The sequence below is a fragment of the Hemiscyllium ocellatum genome, chromosome 13, assembly GCF_020745735.1.
Source record: "Hemiscyllium ocellatum isolate sHemOce1 chromosome 13, sHemOce1.pat.X.cur, whole genome shotgun sequence".
Classification (NCBI taxonomy): Eukaryota; Metazoa; Chordata; class Chondrichthyes; order Orectolobiformes; family Hemiscylliidae; genus Hemiscyllium; species Hemiscyllium ocellatum.
This window is the reverse complement of record NC_083413.1, coordinates 32,581,114-32,603,015: the sequence shown is the minus strand read 5'-3', so window position 1 is coordinate 32,603,015 and position 21,902 is coordinate 32,581,114. Positions and strand designations below refer to the sequence as shown.

Sequence of the window (21,902 nt, the reverse complement as noted above, 5' to 3'; positions counted from 1 at the left end):
CTTAAAAAGATTTAAAACAAGAGGTATTTCCTCATACATCAAATCAAGGAAGTAAATCAGCAAAGATGTTGAGAGGCACAGGAGCCAGTCGATGAAACATATGTCATCCAGAGGTGCTCATGAAGGAAAAAATATTGGTTGGAGGTTTCCATGGAAGATACAAACTGGACCCGTTATACAGAGTTGAATTAAAGAGTGAGTAAATTCAGAAGTTTTAATTGGAGCAGTGAAATAAATCCACTTCGAATGAATTGATTTTATCTTGAGAAATGACTTGGCTGTTTCAAAATTACTGGCCTCACTAATGGTGGTGAAACAATCTTTGGAGGTTAAAAAAAAAAGATGCCACAGGAGGAACATTCTTGCGTGTTTTCTAACCATATTGTATTCAGATAGCTGGCATTTAAAATTAGAAAGGAAGAGGAGTCTATGAAACAGGGAGATAACTTGGAAATTCAGTTATTCAGTACTGTTTTTAAAATTTTAAATAAAAACAAAGAATGAGATTTATAATTTAAGCATACCTTCTTTAATAGTACAAAAACAGATCCTGAATCAAACAGATTATATTAAACAACCTGTTCAGAAAACGAATCATACTCAACACCTAAATTTTATGACATATTATTGAGAATATTAAGACAATACTATTGAGATAATTGAGGCATCTCAAATATCAGAAGACGACTGGGTCAATCATACTGAAATTTTACAAGCAGGGAAAAAAAAGTCAAAATATTAGAAAATTCTATTGCTGGAGAGTCAAGATTGCAGGCCAGTTAGTGGGGAAGATCCCACCATCAATTAAACCTACATCATTAATTCCGATTCCAGTTTTCGAAGAACTAGTTAGGAGGTCTGAATGGATGGGATAGAAACCCTACCTAAAACCAAGAATGCAAAACCATTTTTTAACAATTATGGATGTTTCAACAAGGTTTCCTGAATGAGCAAATCAAGGAAAAAGTACAACTAAAATGGTAGTGGTTACATTGTTTCAATTTTTTAACAAGATATGAATTACTCAATAAAATAAAATTCAAATCTTAATTTAACTGTATGTCACAGGTATTCAAAGAGATGATGATAAGTTTGAGATAAAATAATTTATATCTTACCCCCAAAATCAACTACCATCTCAAGGCTCAATGTAAAGATGGTATCAAACAAAGACAACTACAATTAGAGCATATTATCAAGAATGTCTTAAGCGTTGGAATAAAGGAACTCTCTTTGTTACGCTCTGCCAAAACAGATATTGAGTTTGACCATAGGATTCAGTCCTTTTGCAATGATACATGGACATAAAGAGAGAGGACCACTTAAAAAGATTCAAGAAAAAATGAGTATCAAACCACAAGAAACAACCTTCCATTCCAATTTGAGTTTCATAAAGAAAATAACCCAACGCATGTGAATTGGGCAAAAAGTATTTTAGCAGTGCTCAACTGTTAATGAAAACTGCAGCCATTTAAATTTTTAGAGTGGAAATGGTGACAAAGTGTTTGTGCTATTACCTATCTCTCGGGAACTATCAACATCAATACTGCCCAAAAGTTTTCAAATCAAGAACAAACTGAGTGGTATAAAATATGCTGGTACTACAGACAGAAGGAAAAATCAGCTAGTGCATTGAAGAGGTATTTAAGAGATATTATGATATGGAGGATAGTCAGGAGAAAAAAAAGCTTTTATGCAGTAGAAAACGAGTAAAACAAAAGTATCAGAACAATTACAGGAGGAATCTGAAATTGAAGACTCAAAGGTTGACACTCCAGCAATCAGATTGGGTAATACAGATCTTCTAGACAGCTATAAAAGGAAGTCACAAAGGTTATTACAAATTCAAATTGATTTGTGTTAACAGGACAGGGAAACATTTTTGATTACTTAAGATGTTAATATAGGGGATGCATTACTTATAAACACATCCTTACAGATTCAATCCAGAGAAAGCAGTTCAAGTGAGGGAAGAATTTAAGTTCATAATGGACGATGACATTATCGAATCAAGGGCCAACGTAACGGCACGATATTGTGCTGTCATTTCTCAGATTCTGCCTTTAGGGGCCTTGTGACAAACAAAGAGTTAGCTTTAACTTTGGCTGCTGAAAATATCGTTACATTTAAACAGATAGCAAAATAAAAAAATGCAAATAAACACAAGGTATCTCAGTGAAAGTAATAAGCCAACTAAGAATTAAAGCTGTTGCACCTTCAAATAAAAACAAATATACTTTTTGAAATAAAAAGAACTAACGTCAAAAAAATTAATGGAATACCCTAATTAGAAAATATGTAATAATGTTTAATAAACTGAAAAATAATTTAGATTAAATCAATAAAATTTACAAAATTAGTATGACTTAGTTAAACATGAGAAAAATTTGAAGGCTTAAAGTTGGTGTCAAAAATCCAGCTTAAAAATTGTGAACAATGATTTAAAATAGAAATGGAAATGTTTTAGAGCAGTGGTTTTGCAGGAAGAATTAGCAGATTTCAACTCACTTCTTTGTACAATTGTTACTTCAAATAACTTGAGAACAAAATATTCTGATGCTTAGGTAATCTAAAAGCTTTGAGATGTATATATTAACATTATATACATCTATTTTGCAGCATGTGAACATGCATTCTGTATGCTCCACCGCAGCAATGAGTCATCCATCAGTTAATACTGTAGATAGAATATTCAGCAGGTGTGGAGTACATGCAACACAACATAATCCCATGCCTCATGATCCAGGCAAGATTGTCATCAACTATAGTTTCAAGTCAAATCAACTAACTGAATAAATCACTATTAGGCAAAACTGATGTGAATAGCACAAACCACTGCAGATTCCAATTTCAAGTTGAATAAGAGTCAACGGGAAATCTTTTGAGTTTGAAAAGTTTGCACGCCCCATCTTCTTTCCAGCTTTGTATTCATTTCAGCATTTGCATAATTTGATTATTTGAAGATGACTTGCACGTGAAAGTTTTAATCCTTTTCCTTTTCCAAGGCCTCACCTTAAATTACCAATTTTTTCACTAACAAGTGAGAACAAAAAAAACTTCCCCATTTCCACAAACCAGTGAAAAGCCCCTCACAAATGTATGAGACCCGACACTGCATAAGTATCTGGAAGGGGACAGAATTGGAGATTACTGGAATAGTTTTCGTGGTTATATCATGTCAGTCAATGCATTATGAGGATTACTTTGCTAACGGGGAAGGAACTTGTCATCTGTGCAGAAAGGAGATTTGAAATTCACTCAACGTCATGCTGAATTATGATTTGGGAATTTGAGTCACAGAGATGCCCACATCCCTCTAAACCCTTCCTATTCATACACCTATCCAGAAATCTTTTAAATGTTCTAATTGTACTAGCTTGCACCACTTCCTCTGGCCGCTCAATCCATACACGCACCATCCTCTGCATGAAATAGTTGCCTGTTCCGTCCCTACTAAATATTTTCCCTCTCACCTTAAACCTATGCCCTCTAGTTTTGGACTCCCCCATCCTGGGGAATACACCTTGTCTATTTACATGCACCTCATGATTTTATAAAACTCCATAAAGTCATTCCTTCTCCTAGATGCTGGCATTTGTCAGGACTTTAATGGCAGGGTTGAAGTTATTATGGGTGGATGGTATATAGACTAGAGCAGAGACCAAGTCTTTTCTTGCTCCTCACTTGACGTTCTCATTGCCAGTTAATTTGTGCACCCGTAATAGAGGTCATTAGTGCAAGGTTGACAAAACAATACAAACACCCTTTTGTTTTGGTACTCCTGAATGCATTATGTAAGTGTGGTGGCAACAAATCAGATGTTCGACAAAGTATTTTCCCCAGATGAACTTGAAATGTGCTTTTGGTTGATATATTCAAACACACTGTTCACCAAACAGTCCAGGATGTTAGGCATTAAAGGTTTGAATTGGGTTCTTAACCATAAAGCCTCAACTGAGCCAAAGTGAAATGAGTCTGTGCAGAAATCGTTAAGGAAAGGTTCAAATTAGGCTTTTAGCACATCATGTTACCATATCTAAGTGAAAGATTAATAAAGTAATGCAATCATTCAACTATCTTGCTGAAGGAAGTAGAGGTTAAAACAGTGAACTTAAAGTCTTTGATGTAATTTTGGTTTTAATATGTTATTGAGCATCTTTAGTGGCAATTACCAAAGAAAAATCAACCAGGAGAAATTGTACAAATTAGGAAGGAAATAATGAATATCCAGCACCAGCATTAAATGTTTCTCAATAAGAGGTTATATTAGATGTAAATTAAAGATCCAGCTGTTCTGCCTGCAATGTGCTATACAACCAGTACAAATTATTCCACTTCCTAAATCAGCTATTCTCCAGTAGAAGCCACCAATCTGTGGACTTCTTTTTCTGTGGACCTACATACATTATAAAATTAATGAAGTTGGCAAGTTTTATTTCATATCGACACATGATAAGCAGCTCATCTAATTAGTTTAGGCTGGATTCAATAATCAAGTTCAAGAAATGAAAAAAAGGATGATGACTCAACTTCCCATTCATTATGCTCTATGTATTGTCAATTGTTCAGTGTTTAACAAGTATTCATAATCAAAGAACAGCACCATTATATCTTTTGCATTCAAGGACACAAAATGTACATCATATTGATCAGTAACTATTTTTACAAACAGTCCAGATGCAAGATTACTCAGTTTTTCTTTTCTTTGTCTGCAAACTTTAAGTTATTGTCACAGGATGTCATTTAGGAAAGACACCAGTTGTAGATTTTTTTTTGTTTCTGTAAGTGCCACTGGATCTTCTCCAGTAATAGAGTACAAGGGATTATTCCATTTTTATGTGGGTTGTGCTATTCAGTAAATCTTAAAATAATGATTGGTAATTTGATAGATTAGACATCATGCCATTTCTATGATCTAATCTTCTAAAATATAGGTCAATCCATGCAGTCACACTCTTACCACTAATAAGGCGCTATCATCTGTATGCTGGGATCGTCTGATAGGGAAATATTTGGGGAGCTGAGGGAGGGGAATGAGGAAAGAGATGAATAAAATACAACAAACATTCCCAACAGAAGCAAACTAATGATCATAACAGTTACACCAAGCCAAAATAACACAAGTTCTGTATGAAGGCAAACAATTAATATATAATGAATAATTCAGGACTTCGATCAAATGCAAGAAATTAGACTACACATTATATTATATATTTTCCATTCACATGATTTGGTTCACTATGAATTAGGCAAAACTCTAACTCGCACTTGTCAGTTCTTGTAACCATTTTCAAGATCTAGATAAACCGCACATTTAGCTAAATTGCATTTGCAGAGTAAACACACATAACCGAATTAGGAAATCTGAGACAACCTGTTTTCAGAATTTTTGAAGATTTTGTAATGATGATTATCCATGGGTGAGTTGAAAGTACAGGAATGGAAACTGAACAACAGATTAGCTCTGGTTGGAGTAACTGGAACAAGTAGAATATTATAAGAAAAAAAATTTACCGCTGAAAGCAAAATGAAGAACCTAAAAGGAAGTTTATAGATCAGCCTCATTATATAGAACAAAATCGAAAACAAAGGGAAGAACAACTGGATAACTATGAGATGAAATATGAAGTGCAGAAAGAACATTATTATAAGCAAGGTCAGTGAGATTGTGCAAGCATCAAACCAAGCAGTCAAGAAGAGAATGGAATAGCATGATCATCTGTTGCAGAGAGAAAAACATGTTGAGGTGAGTGGTGGAAATGAGTCTGCCAGCGAGGAAGCAGTGAAGGGCCTAAGACTGCATGGAATGATGTGGCCATAAGAGACTGAACAGCGTGGGATTAACTGAAGAATAGGTGACGATAGAGTAAAATGGAATTACAGAAGGATAGAATGCCTACAATACATGAAGAGACCATTTGGCCAATTGAGTCTGCATTGACCCTCTAAACAGCATCCCACCCTATCCACTTAACTCCACCTTTACCATAGTTAACCACCTAACCTGCACAAAGAAGCTGGAGAAAAGATGATGACAAGGACGTTCTAATTGTCATGGTGAATTATTTTGAAAATACTATTGAACAGCATTAACATTTCTATCTTTCAACTTAAAAATACACCAAACCCAAACTGTTTGGCCATCAAATGAAAACATTTAGCTAATGAAACTATTACCACTTACTCTTGCAATTTTGATTTTAATCGAACTGTAGAGCGAGCAGTCAAGCACAGCTCAAGCTCGTAATTGTAACAAGGGAGAGGAAAAAAACTGGAAAACAGATGCATACAAATGGTTCCTGAAATGAAGAATTTCATTTACACAGAAATATTGGAAAAGCTCATACTTTTCTCCATGGAGAAGAAAAGGTTGCGATGAGATTTGATTGACAGACTCAAAATCGTAAGGGGTCTGGAAAGAGCGCATAGGAAGAACTGTCCCACTGGTGTAATAATCAGGAACCACAGGGCACAGATTTGAGGTAATGGGGAAGAGAGGCAATGAAGACATAGAAAAACTTTTCCACAGTGTGTTTAAGATCAGGAGTATAGTATGTGAAGGTTGTGGTGGATGTAGAATCAACTGAGGTGTTCAAAATTTGTTGGAACATTATCCCATTAAAAAAAATATTCCTGAGCTGCAGGGGAAGGCAGTAGAGGAGTGGCACATAACCAGAATAAACATGATTTCTGGGCCAGCACAAAAAAGGCAGGTCAAATGGCTTCCTTCTGTGTTTAAACCATTTGACGAACATCACATGTTAGCACATCCTATATCAACATTAACCTAGTTAAATGAAATTGTTAATTATACTATTCTTCTCAATTTTACTGTCAATAAAAATTGTTGACACAAAGTATTTCTAAAACACATTAGAAAATCACCATTGGGTCCAGAAAGTGAGATAGCAACAACTTATGTAGTTCCCTCAATGGCAAGACAGAAAATCAAAACTAATTAGAAACTTGATATTTCAAAATGGAAATGTCGGTACAGTATTATAGAACACCTACATATAAATTTCCTTTGGGAAACTATGAATACTACAATAATCTCCAAACTAATTACTTGATTAATTAAGTAAATTACTTAATTAGACTAAATGAAGTGCTGTAAAGAAGTATAGCATGATAAGTATAAAGACTGACTCAGAAACAAACATCACGTATTCTGATATGTGATCCTTTTGCTTAACAAAGATTTAAGATGATACCGTCCCTTAAAGTGAAAGCTTAGGTAGCACTAAAATGACTGAGCCTTAAAACAACAGATCCCTCCCCACTCACTATTTTCTAACATCCACCTAAATCTGCAGAGCACTTACATCGCTGTGATCGCTGTCAGACAGACTTTGTTTCTGAGGACTTTGACCACTCTTTTGCTGCAGGGAGATAAAGCACAAAGACTAGCAATTTAATTACCATTTCTATAAATTATATTGAAGTGGCAGTTCCCTAAATTGGATTTTGATTAATTAATGGCTATTCCTACATTTTTCAACTCAAATTCTACACTTCCCATTCTAGGCATAACGTGAAATTTTGCCAAGCAGTGTTGTTTCCATCTTTTATTCACATGTTGAATGCAAATGATCCATGATAATTAAAATGGAATATGTTTGAATTTTTAAACGAACATTTTTGTGTTACTACATATATATGAAAATTTTATTTGAGTTTTATTATGTTGAAAATATCTTGTTAGGGACTTCATTCATTATCACTCATAGTTGTTCACAACAATGTGACTTATGAAACAAATCATCTGATGGAAAGCCTCGACACGAGGTAGTCAAACTTTTCCAATTGTTCAGGTGGTAACTCAACATGTAATGGAGCCAAACAGACTACATCAACCTCAAAATTAGATGCCTGATTTAGACCACATGGCAAAAGTAATGACAGTTAGATTTGACATTCCTGGACTGGGATGCAGCAAACACCTTCTAATCTCTAATTAGCAACCACCTATAAAGACATTGCATCAAGGAAAAGATTGATTCTTACACTGCTGCCATGTACAAATTGTTCCTAAAGTCCTCTGTACAGATTAATATGCAAAAGTTAGCCATTTTCATTTGACTCGAGAATGCTACCTTTTGAAAAAAGATCAACAGGACAAGGAAACACAAATTTTGCACAAACTACTGACCTTATTTTTACGATTAACTTCATTTTCAGTTAATTACCTTTTAAAGGGCAGCAGGTGAAGTACACTGACAGTTCAGAACAGGTCAAGGTTTAAACGTGAGGACAGTTTTTAAAGACAATGGGGGAAAAATAAATGTTGACATAGACACCATCATCCCTCCTTGAAATGACTGGGTTCAGGGAACTAAGTATCATATCATAAAGAACAATACAACTTTGATTCATTTGACTTCAGCTGGACTATTTGGGGATATTGAGCATAGGCAGTGAACCCATAAATCTCGAGTGCTACAGAACAGCTTCAGTAGAAATCCAGAACAAATGTTTAAACGATCCTTGAGAAATTAAAATAGGTTGGCAACTCATCTTACTGAACCTGGTCTGCAATTTCTTTAGCTACTTAGGTCAGTAAAATTGTTACAAACAAGATGGAAAACAAAACTGCAGATCATTACAAACCTGCTTCATTTTGGAATATTCTTGGGAAATGAGCAAGGTATTGCATTTAAATCTTTGAAATATTATTGCTTACTCTCACAAAGTCAAGAACGGCCTCTTTCTGAATTTGTTTAGTTCGGATTCTTTCTTCTTCATATTGCTGAGCTGCAAGCTGCGCTTCTCTTCTGGTCCGTTCTACAAGTAGTTGCTCACGTCTTCTCTGTAACTCAGATTCTGAGCACCCCACATTTGAAACCTGGTAAACAGAGTATCCAAATTCATTTTCCTGTTCCTAACCCATTAATGTTTTTTGTAATATTGACTGTAATAATCATTTGACAACATTAAATTTCAGTTGATATAATCCACAACTATCTTAAGGACAATTATTTTGCTAATCTGCAAAAAGAAAAGATGAATAAGAATTTCTAAACTTTGAGAGATTTAAACAGTTGAAGATCCATACTACACAGTTCTAGTTTCATGATTGTTGTAAGGATTTATATCAGTTCTTCCTCATTGGCTCCCTGGATTGAAATGCTGATAAATAAACTTGCTCAGATGGCTGACATTGACAATCTAACCAATTGGGGTAAATTAAACAAGTAATACAACTAGAACTCTATTTTAAGTGAATCAATTCACTCAACTTTTGCATATTAAGCTGCTAACCTAATTTCTACTATTCTGCATAATTTATGAACAGAAGGGAAAAAAAAGCAAAACGCTTTGGGCAGACTGCAATAAAATATATTCATTTCTTTATATTCAAAATTGACTAAACTGCCGCACAATCCCCAGGACCTGATCAGGTGTACCCTAGAGTTCTGTGGGAAGCTAGGGAAATGATTGCTGGGCCCCTTGCTGAGATATTTGTATTATCAATAGTCACAGGTGAGGTGCCGGAAGACTGGAGTTTGGTTAACGTGGTGCCACTACTTAAAAAAGGTGTTAAGGAAAAGCCAGGAATTATCGACCGGTGAGAGCCTGACGTCGTTGGTGGGCAAGTTGTTGGAGTGACTCCTGTGGGACAGGATTTATACATACTTAAAAAGGTAAAAACTGATTACGGATAGTCAACATGGCTTTGTGCCTGGGAAATCATGTCTCACGAACTTGATTAAGTTTTTTTTTGAAGAAGTTACAAAGAGGACTGATGAGGGCAAAACGATAGACATGATCTATTTGGAGCTGAAAATGTGTTGCTGGAAAAGCGCAGCAGGTCAGGCAGCATCCAAGGAACAGGAGAATCGACGTTTCGGGCATAAGCCCTTCTTCAGGATCTATTTGGAATTCAGTAAGGCGCTCAACAAGATTTCCCATGAGAGACTGGTTAGCAAAGTCAGATCTTATGGAATACAGGGAGAACTAGATACAGATCTAACTAGAAGACAGAGGGTGGTGGTGGAGGGTTGCTTTTCATATTGGAGGGCTGTGACCAGTGGAGTGCCACAAAGGTTGGTGCTGAGTTCACTATTTTTTGTCATGTACATAAATGATGTGAACATAGGAGATATAGTTAATAAGTTTGCAAATGACACTAAAGTTGCAAGCACAGAGGACAGCGTAGAAGTTTACTCAGATTACAACGGGATCTTGATCAGTTGAGCCAATGAGCTGAGGAGTGGCAGATGCAGTTTAATTTTGATAAATGTAAGGTACTGCATTTGGAAAAGCAAATCAGAACAGGACCTATAAACTTAAATGGGAAGGTCCAAGGGAGTGTTGCTGAACAAAGAGACCTTGGAATGCAGGTTCATAGCTCCTTGAAAGTAGAGTTGCAAGTAAAGAGGACAGTGAAGGCGGCATTTGGTATGCTTTCCTTTATTGGTCAGAGTATTGAGTACAGGAGTTGGGTGGTCATGTTGCAGCTGTACAAGACATTGGTCAGGCCACTTTTGGAATATTGTGTGCAATTCTGGTCTCCTTCCTATTGGAAATATGTTGTCAGACTTGAAAGGATTCAGAAAAGATTTACAAGGATGTTGCCAGGGTTGGAGAATTTGAACGATAGGGAGGGACTGAATAGGCTGGGGCTGTTTTTCCTGGAGTGTCGGAGGCTGAGGGGTGACCTTATAGAGATTTACAAAATTATGAGGGGCATGGATAGGATAAAGAGACAAAGTCTATTCTCTGGGATTGAGGGAGTCCAGAACTAGAGGACATAGGTTTAGGGTGAGAGGGGAAAGATATAAAAGAGACCTAAGGGGCAACTTTTTCACGCAGAGGATGGTACGTGTATGGAATGAACTGCCGGAGGAAGTGGTGGAGGTTGGTACAATTACAACATTTAAAAAGCATTTGGATGGGTCTATGAATAGGAAGGGTTTGGAGGGATGGGTGCTGGCAGGTGGGACTAGATTGGGTTGGGATATCTGGTCGGCATGGACGGGTTGGACTGAAGGGTCTATTTCTATGCTGTACATCTCTATGACTCTATAATTCTTGAACTTAACTCTTGACGTTTTAATTTTGCCTCAGCATAGCTGTAAGCCATTGCTTGTGGTTACTTCCAGGCTAATTTTAACATTTTAAATGCATTTTCCATATATTTTGATAACACTGAATATGTTTTAAAGACACTGAATATGATCAATAGTATGATAATTACCACACTTTGGCCACAAGATGGAGTTGGAGAGCTCAAGCTAGCTTCTGAAAATACACTGGAAAAGAAATTCAATCATAAGCTTAATGTTAGTAAAAATTAAATACTAGACATGCAGGTAATAAGGTTAGAATCTTCAAACATAATGGTAAAACTTGCTTTTATCAAATGATGAACCCAGCAAAATATGTGACCATTTTATTAATACTGACATTTAAAAACACATTAATCTCCACACATCACTCCAGAGACAGTGAAGGAACAGTCAGGATGGTTAGTGGCTTGGAGGAAAACTTGCAGGTGCTCCCATATATCTGTTGCCTTGTCCTTCTAGATGGGAATGGTCATGTGTTTGGAATATGCGATCTAACAATCTTTGGTGAATTTCCACAGTGCATCTCACAGACAGTACACACTGCTGCTACTGAATGCTGGTGGTGGCAGTGGTGGTGGTTGTGGGGTGGGGATGGGGGTGGGGAGGAGGTTTGCTTTATGACGTGGCGCCGATCAAGCAGGCTGCTTTGTCCTGAATGGTGTAGAGTGTCATAAAGCGCAGAAACAATCCTTTGGTCCCATTCGTCCATGCCAACCAAACAAAACTAGTCCCATTTGCTTGTGTTTGACCCACATCCCTCTAAACCTTTCCAACTCATGCACCTGTCCAAATGTGTTTTCAATTTCTACCCTCTAACTTGCTTTTGTAGCCACAGTATTTATAAAGCTGGTTCAGTTAGTTTCTCATCAATATTTTCCCACAGGATGATGATAGTGGGGAATTCAGTGAACATAAAGCCATTAAATGTCAATGATATAGGGTTAGATTCTTATCTCGTTGGATGCTGCCTGAACTGCTGTGTTCTTCCAGCACCACTGATCCAGAATCTGGTTTCCAGCATCTACAATCATTGTTTTTACCTCTTATTTGTCAGAGTTGATCATTGTTTGGTAACCATATGGTGCAAATGTTCTTTGTCACTCATCGGGCTAGGCCTCAATGATATCCAAGAATATTTAAGCTTCTTGTGTGTTGCTGGAGCTGCACCCATTTAGACATGTGGGGCCTATTCTATCACACTCCTGACTTTGGCTGGTGGACATGCTGTGGAGGTACCGGAGTTGGAAAAGTTTAGAGGGATATGGGTCAAACACAAGCAAGTGGGACTAGTTTTGTTTGGTCGGCATGGACGAATGGGACCAAAGGATCTGTTTCTGTGCTGTCTAACTCGACACCATTCAGGACAAAGCAGCCTGCTTGATTAGCACCACATCATAAAGCAACCAACTCACCCTCCCCTCCTGGCCCTTTCCCCAGCCACTGCAGGAATTGCAAAGCCTGTGCTCACACCTCCCTGCTCACTTCCATCGAAGGCCACAAAAGAGCCTTCCACATCTATCAAAGTTTCACTTGCACTTCCACACGTCACTTACTGTATCCATTACTCCTGGCGCTGTCTCCTCTACATTGGGGAGACAAGACGCCAAATACAGAACACTTCAGAGAACATCTCTGGGACACCCTTACCAAGCAACCCCACTGCCATGTTGTCGAACACTTCAACTCCCCTTCCCACTCTGCCGAGGACATGTAGGTCCTGGGCCTCCTCCAGGGCCACTCCCTAACTACCTGATGCCTGGCTCAGGACCCGTCAACCCACGGTATCAATGTGGATTTCACCAGTTTCCTAATTTCCCCTCCCTCCACTTTATCTGAGTTCCAACCTTCCAACTCGGCACCACCCTCATGCCCATGTCCTACATGCCCATCTTCCTTCCCACCTATCCATTACACCATCCTCTCCAACCTATCACCATTTTCCCCACCACCATCTATCTATCACAATCTGACCTACCTCCCCCCTCCAGCCCCAACCCCCTCGGCTCACAGCCTCATTCCTGATGAAGGGCTTTTGTCCCAAATGTCAATTCTCCTGCTCTTCAGATACTGCCTGACTTGCTGTGCTTTTCCAGCACCACACTCTCGACTCTAAATCTTCAGCATCTGCAGTCCTCACCTTTGCCTATGCCGTGGAGAGTCAGTAGTTGAGTTACTTGCTGCAATATTCCTCATCTCTGATCTGCTCTTGTAGCCACTGTTTTTATACAGTGACTCCAGTTATATTTCTAGTCAAGAGTAACCCACAGGAGGTTGATATTGGGGAATTCAGTTATGATAACACCATTAAATGGCAAAGTGGGGTAGTTATGTTGTCTCCTCTCGGTGATGGTCATAGTCTGGCATAAATGCTATTTGCCATTTGTCAGTACAAGCCTGGAAATCATCCAGACCTTGTTCCATTTGAATATGGGCTACTTCAGTACCCAAGGGGTTGCAAATGGCACTGAGCATTGTGCAATCATTGGCAAACATCCCCAAAAGAGCCTTATTATGGAGGGAAGGCCAGAGATGAAACAACTGAAGATGGTTGGCCTAGGACACTACCCGAAGGAACTCCTGAGGAGATGTCCTGAAGCTGAGATGACTGACATTCAACAACCACAATCATCTTCCTATGCCCTAGGTATGACTTCAACCAGCAGAGTTTACCCCCGATACCCAGTGATCCAAGTTTTGCTCAGGCTCCTTGACGCCACACTCAGCCTTGATATCAAGGGCTGTCACTCTCACCTCATCTCTGGAATTCAGCTGTTCTGTCTACATTTGAAGCATAGGTGTAATAATGTTAAGGAGCTGCGTATCAGAATCCAAACTGGGCGTCACTAAGCAGGTTATTGCTGAACAGTGCTATTTGATGGCACTGTTGATGTCATCACTTTACTGTTTATTGAGAGTAGACTGGTGGGACTGTAATTGGCAGTGTTGGATTTGTCATACTTTTTATGTACAGGACATACCTGGGAAATTATCCACATTATCAGGTAGATGCCTGTGTTGTAAATGCATTGGAAGAACTTGGCTACGGGAGCAAAAAGCTATGGAGCACAAGTCATTTGGAATACTGCAAGCAATTCTGGTTTCCCTACTGTAAGAAGGATGCTGTGAAACTTGAAAGAGATCAGAAAAGATATCCAAGGAAGTTGCCAGAGTTGGAAGTTTGAGCTATAAGGAGACTGAATAGACTGGGGCTATTTTCCCTGGAGTGTCAAGAGGCCGAGGGGTGATCTTACAGAGATTTATAACATCATGAGGGGCATGGATAGGATAAATTGATTAGGTCTTTCCCTTGGGATGGGGGAGTCCAAAAGGGGAGTCAGAAGTTTTCGCTGAGAGGAAAGATTTAAAAAGGACCTAAAGGGCAAATTTTCAACCCACATGTCTGGAATGAGCTGTCAGAGGAAGTGGTGGAGCCTGGTACAGTTACAACGTTTAAAAGGCATCTGGATGGATATATGAATAGGAAGGGTTTCGAGGGATATGGAGCAAATGCTGCCAAATGTGACTGCACTTATTTGGGATAGCTGGTCGGCATAAACGAGTTGGACCAAAATGGCTGTTTCCCTGCTGTTTATATATCTCTATGACTCTGCTATGACAAGAATATTGTCAGGGCCCATAAGTCAATGCTTTCTCAAGTGTCTCCAACCGATTCTTGATGTCACGTGGAATGACTTAAATTGGCTGAAGATTGCTATGAGAGAGACTGGGGATCACTGTAGGAGGTCAAGATGGATAATCCAATCGGCGCTTCTGGCTAAAGATATTTGAAAATACTTCAGCCTTAACTTTTGCACTAATGTTTTGGGATCTCCATCATTGAGAATGGGGATACTTGTGGAGCTTCCTCCTTTCGTGAGCTGTTTAATTATCCCCCTTTCTTCGTGACTGGATGTGGCAGGATCCGCAGAGCTTAGATCAGATCTGTTGGTTGTGGGATTGCTTGGCTCTGTCTGTTACTTCTAGGAGAAAGTGAGGACTGCAGATGCTGGAGATCAGAGCTGAAAATGTGCTGCTGGAAAAGCACAGCAGGTCAGGCAGCATCCAAGAAGGAGAATCGACATTTCGGGCATAAGCCCGAAACGTCGATTCTCCTGCTCCTTGGATGCTGCCTGACCTGCTGTGCTTTTCCAGCAACAAATTTTCAGCTCTGTCTGTTACTTGCTGCTTATGCTGATGGGCATTCACGTAGTCCTGTTTGGTAGCTTCACCAGGCTGATATTTCATTTTTAGGTACGTCTGGTGCTGTTCCTGGTATGCCTTCCTGCACTCTCCAATGAATCAGGGTTGATTTCCTGCCTTGATGGTAATGGTAATACCAAACAGTTGAAGCATCACGTAGGAGGTAAAGCTAAGCAATCAATAATCAGTGGTTGATATTTAAACTCTGCAATTGTGTTACATAAAGTGTGAATTGTCTTGGGCAACTAACCAACTACAGGGAACCTTAGTATATTAGTGCAAAAGTCAAGGATGAAATACATGCCTACGTCTTCAGCCAGAGGTGTTAAATGCACAATCTATCTCAGCCTTGTTCTGAGGTCCCAAGCATTCCAGATTGTAGATTTCAGCCAATTAGACTCAATCCAGGTAGTATCAAGAAATGGCTCAATATTCTGGTTACTGCAAAGATATGGAACATTGTCACAGCCCAACTATAGTGAAGACTTGTCCCCCAGAATTAGCCTTATCGTGGCCAAGCTGTTCCAGTACAGTTCCAACAATGGAACCTACAATGTCAAAAATTGCCTGGGTATGTCATTTTCACAGAAAGCAGGGCAAATAAAACCTGTTCAATTACTGCCTATCAGTTGAGTGTTAATCACCAGTGAAGTGATGGAAGGGGTCATCTACAGTGTGACCAAGCAGCAATTATAATGGAATAAAGTGTTCACTGGCAGACAGTTTGGGTTCTGCAGAGCCACTCACGACGGACCTCATTACAACTTTGGTCCCACCATGGACAAACAAGAGAAGGTAAGCATAAGAGACATATTGGCAGAATGTGGCAGTGTAGAGTAGCAAAAAGCCTTTGAAAAATGGGAGGCAATGGGAATCAGGAGAAAAACTCCCCGTTAGTCATACCTATCTAAAGGAAAATGGTTGTGGTTGTTGGAGTTCATTCATCTCAGCCTCAGGACATGACTGCAAGAGCTCCTAAGGGTGCTTTTCAATGACTTTCCCTCTATTATAATGTCAGAGTAGGAATCTATCATAACGTCAGAGTGGGAAATGTTGCAATGATACAATGGTTAACACCATTAACAACTTCTCAGATACTGAAGCTATCCATATACAGCTTGATGAGAACATCATCCAGGCTTGGACTGACAAATGGCTAGTAACAATTGCTCCAAGATGGTGGAACATAAATACTAGCCTAGTTGGAGAAACCTAGATTGCATGTACAAACTTTTAAAAAATTGACAGGCTGTTAACTTCACACACTCTGACCTTTGCTGTAAGTGTATTATGTGGAACTTTCCCAAAGGCTTGCTGAAACATGTATACCAACCCCACCACTTTGCCCTTTCCGTTACTTTAAATTATTTATTGAGTAAAGGTGGACTTTCTTTTTCAAAATCCGTTTTTTAAATTATAGTATTTGTCTCTAGAATTTTGTCATCTCTCTTTGAACAAAAACATTTTATATTCTTCTTGCTGTTGATGCCCAGCTAACTAGCCTACAGCTGCAGGCATTAATTCCATTGTTTTTGGTTCATTTTTTTCGTAAAGAATGTACGCAAGAAATTATATTTTAATCCCTACTTCCTTAATTTCTGGATGGCTTCTTCTCTCTGGTAAGTGCAAATTCATTTCGGAATACAAATACCCATAGACCCAATTACCTTTCTAAAAGGAGTTCACCGGCTTGGCAAAATCTTTAATTATTTCATGTAAAGTCATAGTTTAAATTGAAGGCAATACCTGTTTTGTTGTGGCCAGCCCCTGTCACTCACAGGTTTTTGTGGATCACCAACATGCTTTGATTTCATCGGAACAGCCTTCAAAGGAAAAAAAATCCTTCAGTACTGAATTATCAATTGTAATCCTGCCAAATAATTACAGTTCCATAACAGATCTATGAACGACGATTACAAAATGTGTGATGAAAGGTGTAATAGATACATACATAAGATATCAGGAACAGATTTCACAGTCAGAAAGGTAGATGTGTGCTAGTCCTGTGAAGGTTCTCTTTTTTGAAAAAGGACAGAAAATCATTTAAGTGACCAAGGTGCATCAATTCCAAGAAAGCATGTGATTCCAGTGCCAAGGTAAAACCCTATGATGTTAGTGGATGGGATGTTCATATTGTTATGATCCCAGCTAAATTACTACTGGAGAAGTCAGATTCCAAAATAAAGACTGGCTTGAAAGATCATGTTTTGATTTTGTTTTTATTTTTAAAAAGTGATCTTTCACAGAAATACAAGCACACAATGATGCATTTTGGTTTTAACAATAGACAAGTTTATTACGTAGAATAAAATAAGGTGAAATAGAATAAACTAAGCTATTTACATCTAATAAATAAGAAATATTTTGAAAACACTGTAAAGTTCAATCACATCTGTGCTAACATTACTATTTTTTAATATTGAAATATCAGAGAGAACTTCCTTCTGTATCACATCTAAAGGGTGGACTTACCTGTTTCTTTCATCTCCTGATTGAGGGAGTTTAGGGGTTAATGGCTGTAAAAGAATAGTGTTCGGGGAACAGATTGAAATTTTGCTTTCCTGTTTGTGTTCAGATCTTTCTAACTTTCATCTATATCTTCATTTTTTTTGTTGTATAATAAACTTGCAGTCTGATGTTAATGAACATCTGCAATCTTCAGAGAATAACTACAATGATAACCCATTACCAAAGTGAAAAATATGATCAAATCAGGTTTCCTTCTGGGATCTGATTTGTCTAGTATTATCATTAGCTGGGATCATTCAAATGAATATTGGTTATGATCACTAATCTAGTTATCAATGGATGAAACTTGTTTTGCATTTTACACAACTGTACATTGTACTGCATGTACAAAAACAATCCAAATTTTATTTTTGTGCATTAAATTAATCCATGCAAGTAAACAGCAACTTAGTAAAACAGTACAAGAAATTATTTTATTAACAAGGATGATGCAAAATGTAGCTATTAAATTCAAACACCTATAAACATACAGTGCATCAGCAAATCACTACTCAATCACATAAAATGGTATAATGTCATTGTGTTTGTATTACTGGACTCCTAATCCAAAGGAGAACGTGAGGACTGCAGATGCTGGAGATCAGAGCTTAAAAACGTGTTGCTGGAAAAGCGCAGCAGGTCAGGCAGCATCAAAGGAGCAGGAGAATCGACGTTTCGGGCATAAGCCACTCTTCAGGAATGAGGAGGGTGTGCCAAGCAGGCTAAGATAAAAGGTAGGGAGGAGGGATTTGGGGGAGGGGGGTTGGGAATACGATAGGTGGAAGGAGGTTAAGGTGAGGGTGACAGGCCGGAGAAGGGGTGGGGGCGGAGAGGTTGGGAAGAAGATTGCAGGTTAGGAAGGCGGTGCTGAGTCTGAGTGTTGGGACTAAGAAAAGGTGGGGGGAGGGGAAATGAGAAAGCTGGAGAAATCTGCATTCATCCCTTGTGGTTGGAGGGTTCCTAGGCGGAAGATAAGGCACTCTTTTTCCAGGCGTCGTGTTGCCATGGTCTGGCGATGGAGGAGGCCAAGGACCTGCATGTCCTTGGCGGAGTGGGAGGGGGAGTTAAAGTGTTCAGCCACGGGGCGGTTGGGTTGGTTGGTGCGGGTGCCCCAGAGGTGTTTGATGCTGCCTGACCTGCTGCACTTCTCTAGCATTTTTAAGTCCTAATCCAAAGGCCCAATTTAACAATCGAGGAAAGTGACTTCAAATCCCCCACCATGGTAACTTAGATTTCAATTCAGTTAATTAAACAAATAGTATGGAGACCATCAAACAACCTGAATGCGATAAAAATAAATCTGCTTCACTAGTATCCTTAAGGAAAGCAAACTTGCTATCAGTATCTGATCTGGCCAAAATATGGTATAGTGATTGACGCTTACCTACCTTACCTCTTAATGCCCCAACAGCTACCTGGTTGTACCAAACTACAATAAACAATGCACAAAAAGAATAAAGAATAAATCATTTCTCAGAACAATCTAGGTATTGGTTTCCGACAGGATACCACCACTGCCAGCCCAGTCAGACCTACAATGTGGTCTTCAGCAACAGCTGAGAATTCGTACCAAATCTAGGGCAGCCAACACAGTCAGGCAACAATCTGATAGCCCTATTCTCGGAATCACATTTTTCAGCCTGTGCAGCAGGTTCTTCCAGCAGCATTCCTGTCTACTCTGTTCCTCTGCTGGAACAGACCCACTATGGAATCTATTGCAGAAAATACTAAAGGAGAAAATTATTCGCCATTGAGAGAGGCAAGGTTTGATCAGGATTGTCAGCATGCCTTTGTCAAAAAAAGGTCAAGCCTAATCTGGTTGAATTTATGGGGAGACAAGCGAGTGAGTAGATGAGACAGAACAGTTTACGTACTTTATATGGACTTCAGCCAGATCTTTGACAAAGTCCTACAGGGGAAATTGATAAAGCAGCAAAAGCACATTGGATCCAGGGTTTTTTGGCAAGTTGGATCTAGGTTTAGCTCAGCGGCAGACAGTGGTGGTAGAAGGCTATTTTTGTGACTGGCTCCTGATAAACAGTGGGGGGTGTTCTGCAGTGAGTAATGTTGGGTCCATTATTATTTGGGATATTCATAAATAAATGAGAACGGGAGTGGTATCATAAGGAGGTTTGTGGATGATATAAAGAGATGGAATTTAACCCTGATAATTGTACGGTAATGCACTTAGGAAGAAGTACAAGGAAGCATTCAATGAATAAAACAAGAGGAAGTTCAGAAGAACAGATGGATCTTAAGGTGCTTGACCACAGATCATTGAAGGTGGCAGGACAGGTTAATAGGGTAGTTAAGAAGGCATACAGAATGTTTGCCGTTATAGAAGTATAGATGATCAGAACAGGGAAATTATTTTGGAGCTGGTCGGAACATTGGTTAGGTCATAACTACAGTATTGTGTGCAGTTCTGAGCCTCACACCTTAGGAAGAATGTGACTGATTTCAAGGAGATTGACCAGGATGTTGTCTGGGATGGAGGATTTTAGCTATGAAGAAAGGGTGGATAAGCTTGGGTTGTTTTCTTTGGAGCAGAGAAGGTTGAGGGGAGGATCTGACTGGAGGTCTACAAGATTATGAGGGGCCTGGACAGGTTGGATAGAAAGCAGCTATCTTCTTAATTGAAAAATGAAGACCAAAGGGGCATCTTTTGAAAGTGAAAGGCAGGTGGTTTAGAGGAGATTTGAGGAAAAATGTTTTCACCCATGGTGTGATCTGGAATACACTGTCTAGAAAGATAGTTGAGGCGGGTAACCTCACACTGTTTAAAATGTAGTTGGATAAACATTTGAAAAGTCACAGCATTCAAGGTTATGGGTCTAGTCTGGGAAAGTGGGATGAGTGTAGGTAGTGGGAATTTTTTTGACGCTGTAGACTCCATGAGCCAAAGGGCCTCTTTCGTTATGAATGATTCTGTGACACAGTGATATAGATATATACAGATGGACAGGGATTAACTGGGAATCCTTAGCATTGACATCTGATCTTATGAAGTCTCAGGGCATCAGGTTAGTCATTTACAGGAAAATCCCCTGTTGATTATCAATTAACTACACTACATCAGCTAATATGTCAGTATTCCTCATGTTGGGAAGAAGTGCTGAGAATAGTCAGGGCAGAGAATGCTCTCTGGATGAAAACATTAATATTTATCAAAATGACAAATGAAGGTTGTCAGTTTTGAAGGACGCCATTGACAGTTTGGTTTTGCAGCATGTGGTGAGAAAACAGAGATACCTCCTTGAACTTGCTCTCACCAATCTGTAAAGGTTGAGGTTGAGAAGGAGAGTCCTTCATGGTAACCTCTACCAGTACGGGAACTGAATCCATGCGAGTGGAATCACTCTGTATTGCAAACCAGTCATAAACCTAACTAAGCAAGCCATCCCTCTGCCAATCTATATGGTCCATATCAATGACAAGGTTATTAGGAAGGAGCACTGCACAGTCTCAGTGATAGCACATTCCATTCTATAATGACGACACTTTCCATCATGTTGTGTGGCACCACTACTCTGCTAACAAAAAAGATTCTTAACTGATAAGCAACTCAAAATTGGTACTCCATGAGGTAATGTGGATCATCAGCAGTAGTACAATTACACTCACCCACCATTGTAATTCTTGGTATGACAAATCTCTCAATCTACCATCAAGCCAGAGTAATCAAATGTGGTCCAATGAGAAGTGTAGGAAAACATTTCAGGAACAGTAGCAGGCATGTCTAAGTGTAAAAGTGCCAAACTGGTGAAGCTACTGAATAGGGCCCATGCAACACAGTACTAGATGCATGCTAAATAGCAGAAGCAACATGACACAAACAGAAATAAGGTGTTTCCACAAACACTGGGTCAGAATTAAACTCTGCAGTCCTTTAATATCCAGTGATGAATGACTGTGGAGAACTAAACAATTAGATGGAGAATATAGAGGACAAGAAATAGGAGAACAGCAGACCTTGTGGCCGATTGAGCCTGCTCTGCCATTTGCAATGATCCCACCTAATGGTACAACATGACAAATTAGAACCCAAAATGAACCTGGCTTGACAGATCATATATTTAAATTACCTTTTTTAGTTGGATCATGTGATGTTATTGAAATATA

General features: G+C 39.0%; 1 protein-coding gene across 1 annotated transcript in view; it reads right to left on the bottom strand.

Annotated features, from left to right (window-relative positions):
- lrch3 (leucine-rich repeats and calponin homology (CH) domain containing 3) overlaps positions 1 to 21,902 on the bottom strand; it is a 205,428-nt gene that overhangs the window by 30,935 nt on the left and 152,591 nt on the right. The window contains exons 10-14 of the mRNA XM_060834713.1: positions 17,019 to 17,095; positions 11,201 to 11,255; positions 8,684 to 8,845; positions 7,326 to 7,382; positions 4,961 to 5,020 (exon numbers count right to left, since the gene is read on the bottom strand). Coding sequence (XP_060690696.1) covers positions 4,961 to 5,020; positions 7,326 to 7,382; positions 8,684 to 8,845; positions 11,201 to 11,255; positions 17,019 to 17,095 — 411 coding nt within the window. The remainder of the gene's footprint in view (positions 1 to 4,960; positions 5,021 to 7,325; positions 7,383 to 8,683; positions 8,846 to 11,200; positions 11,256 to 17,018; positions 17,096 to 21,902) is intronic.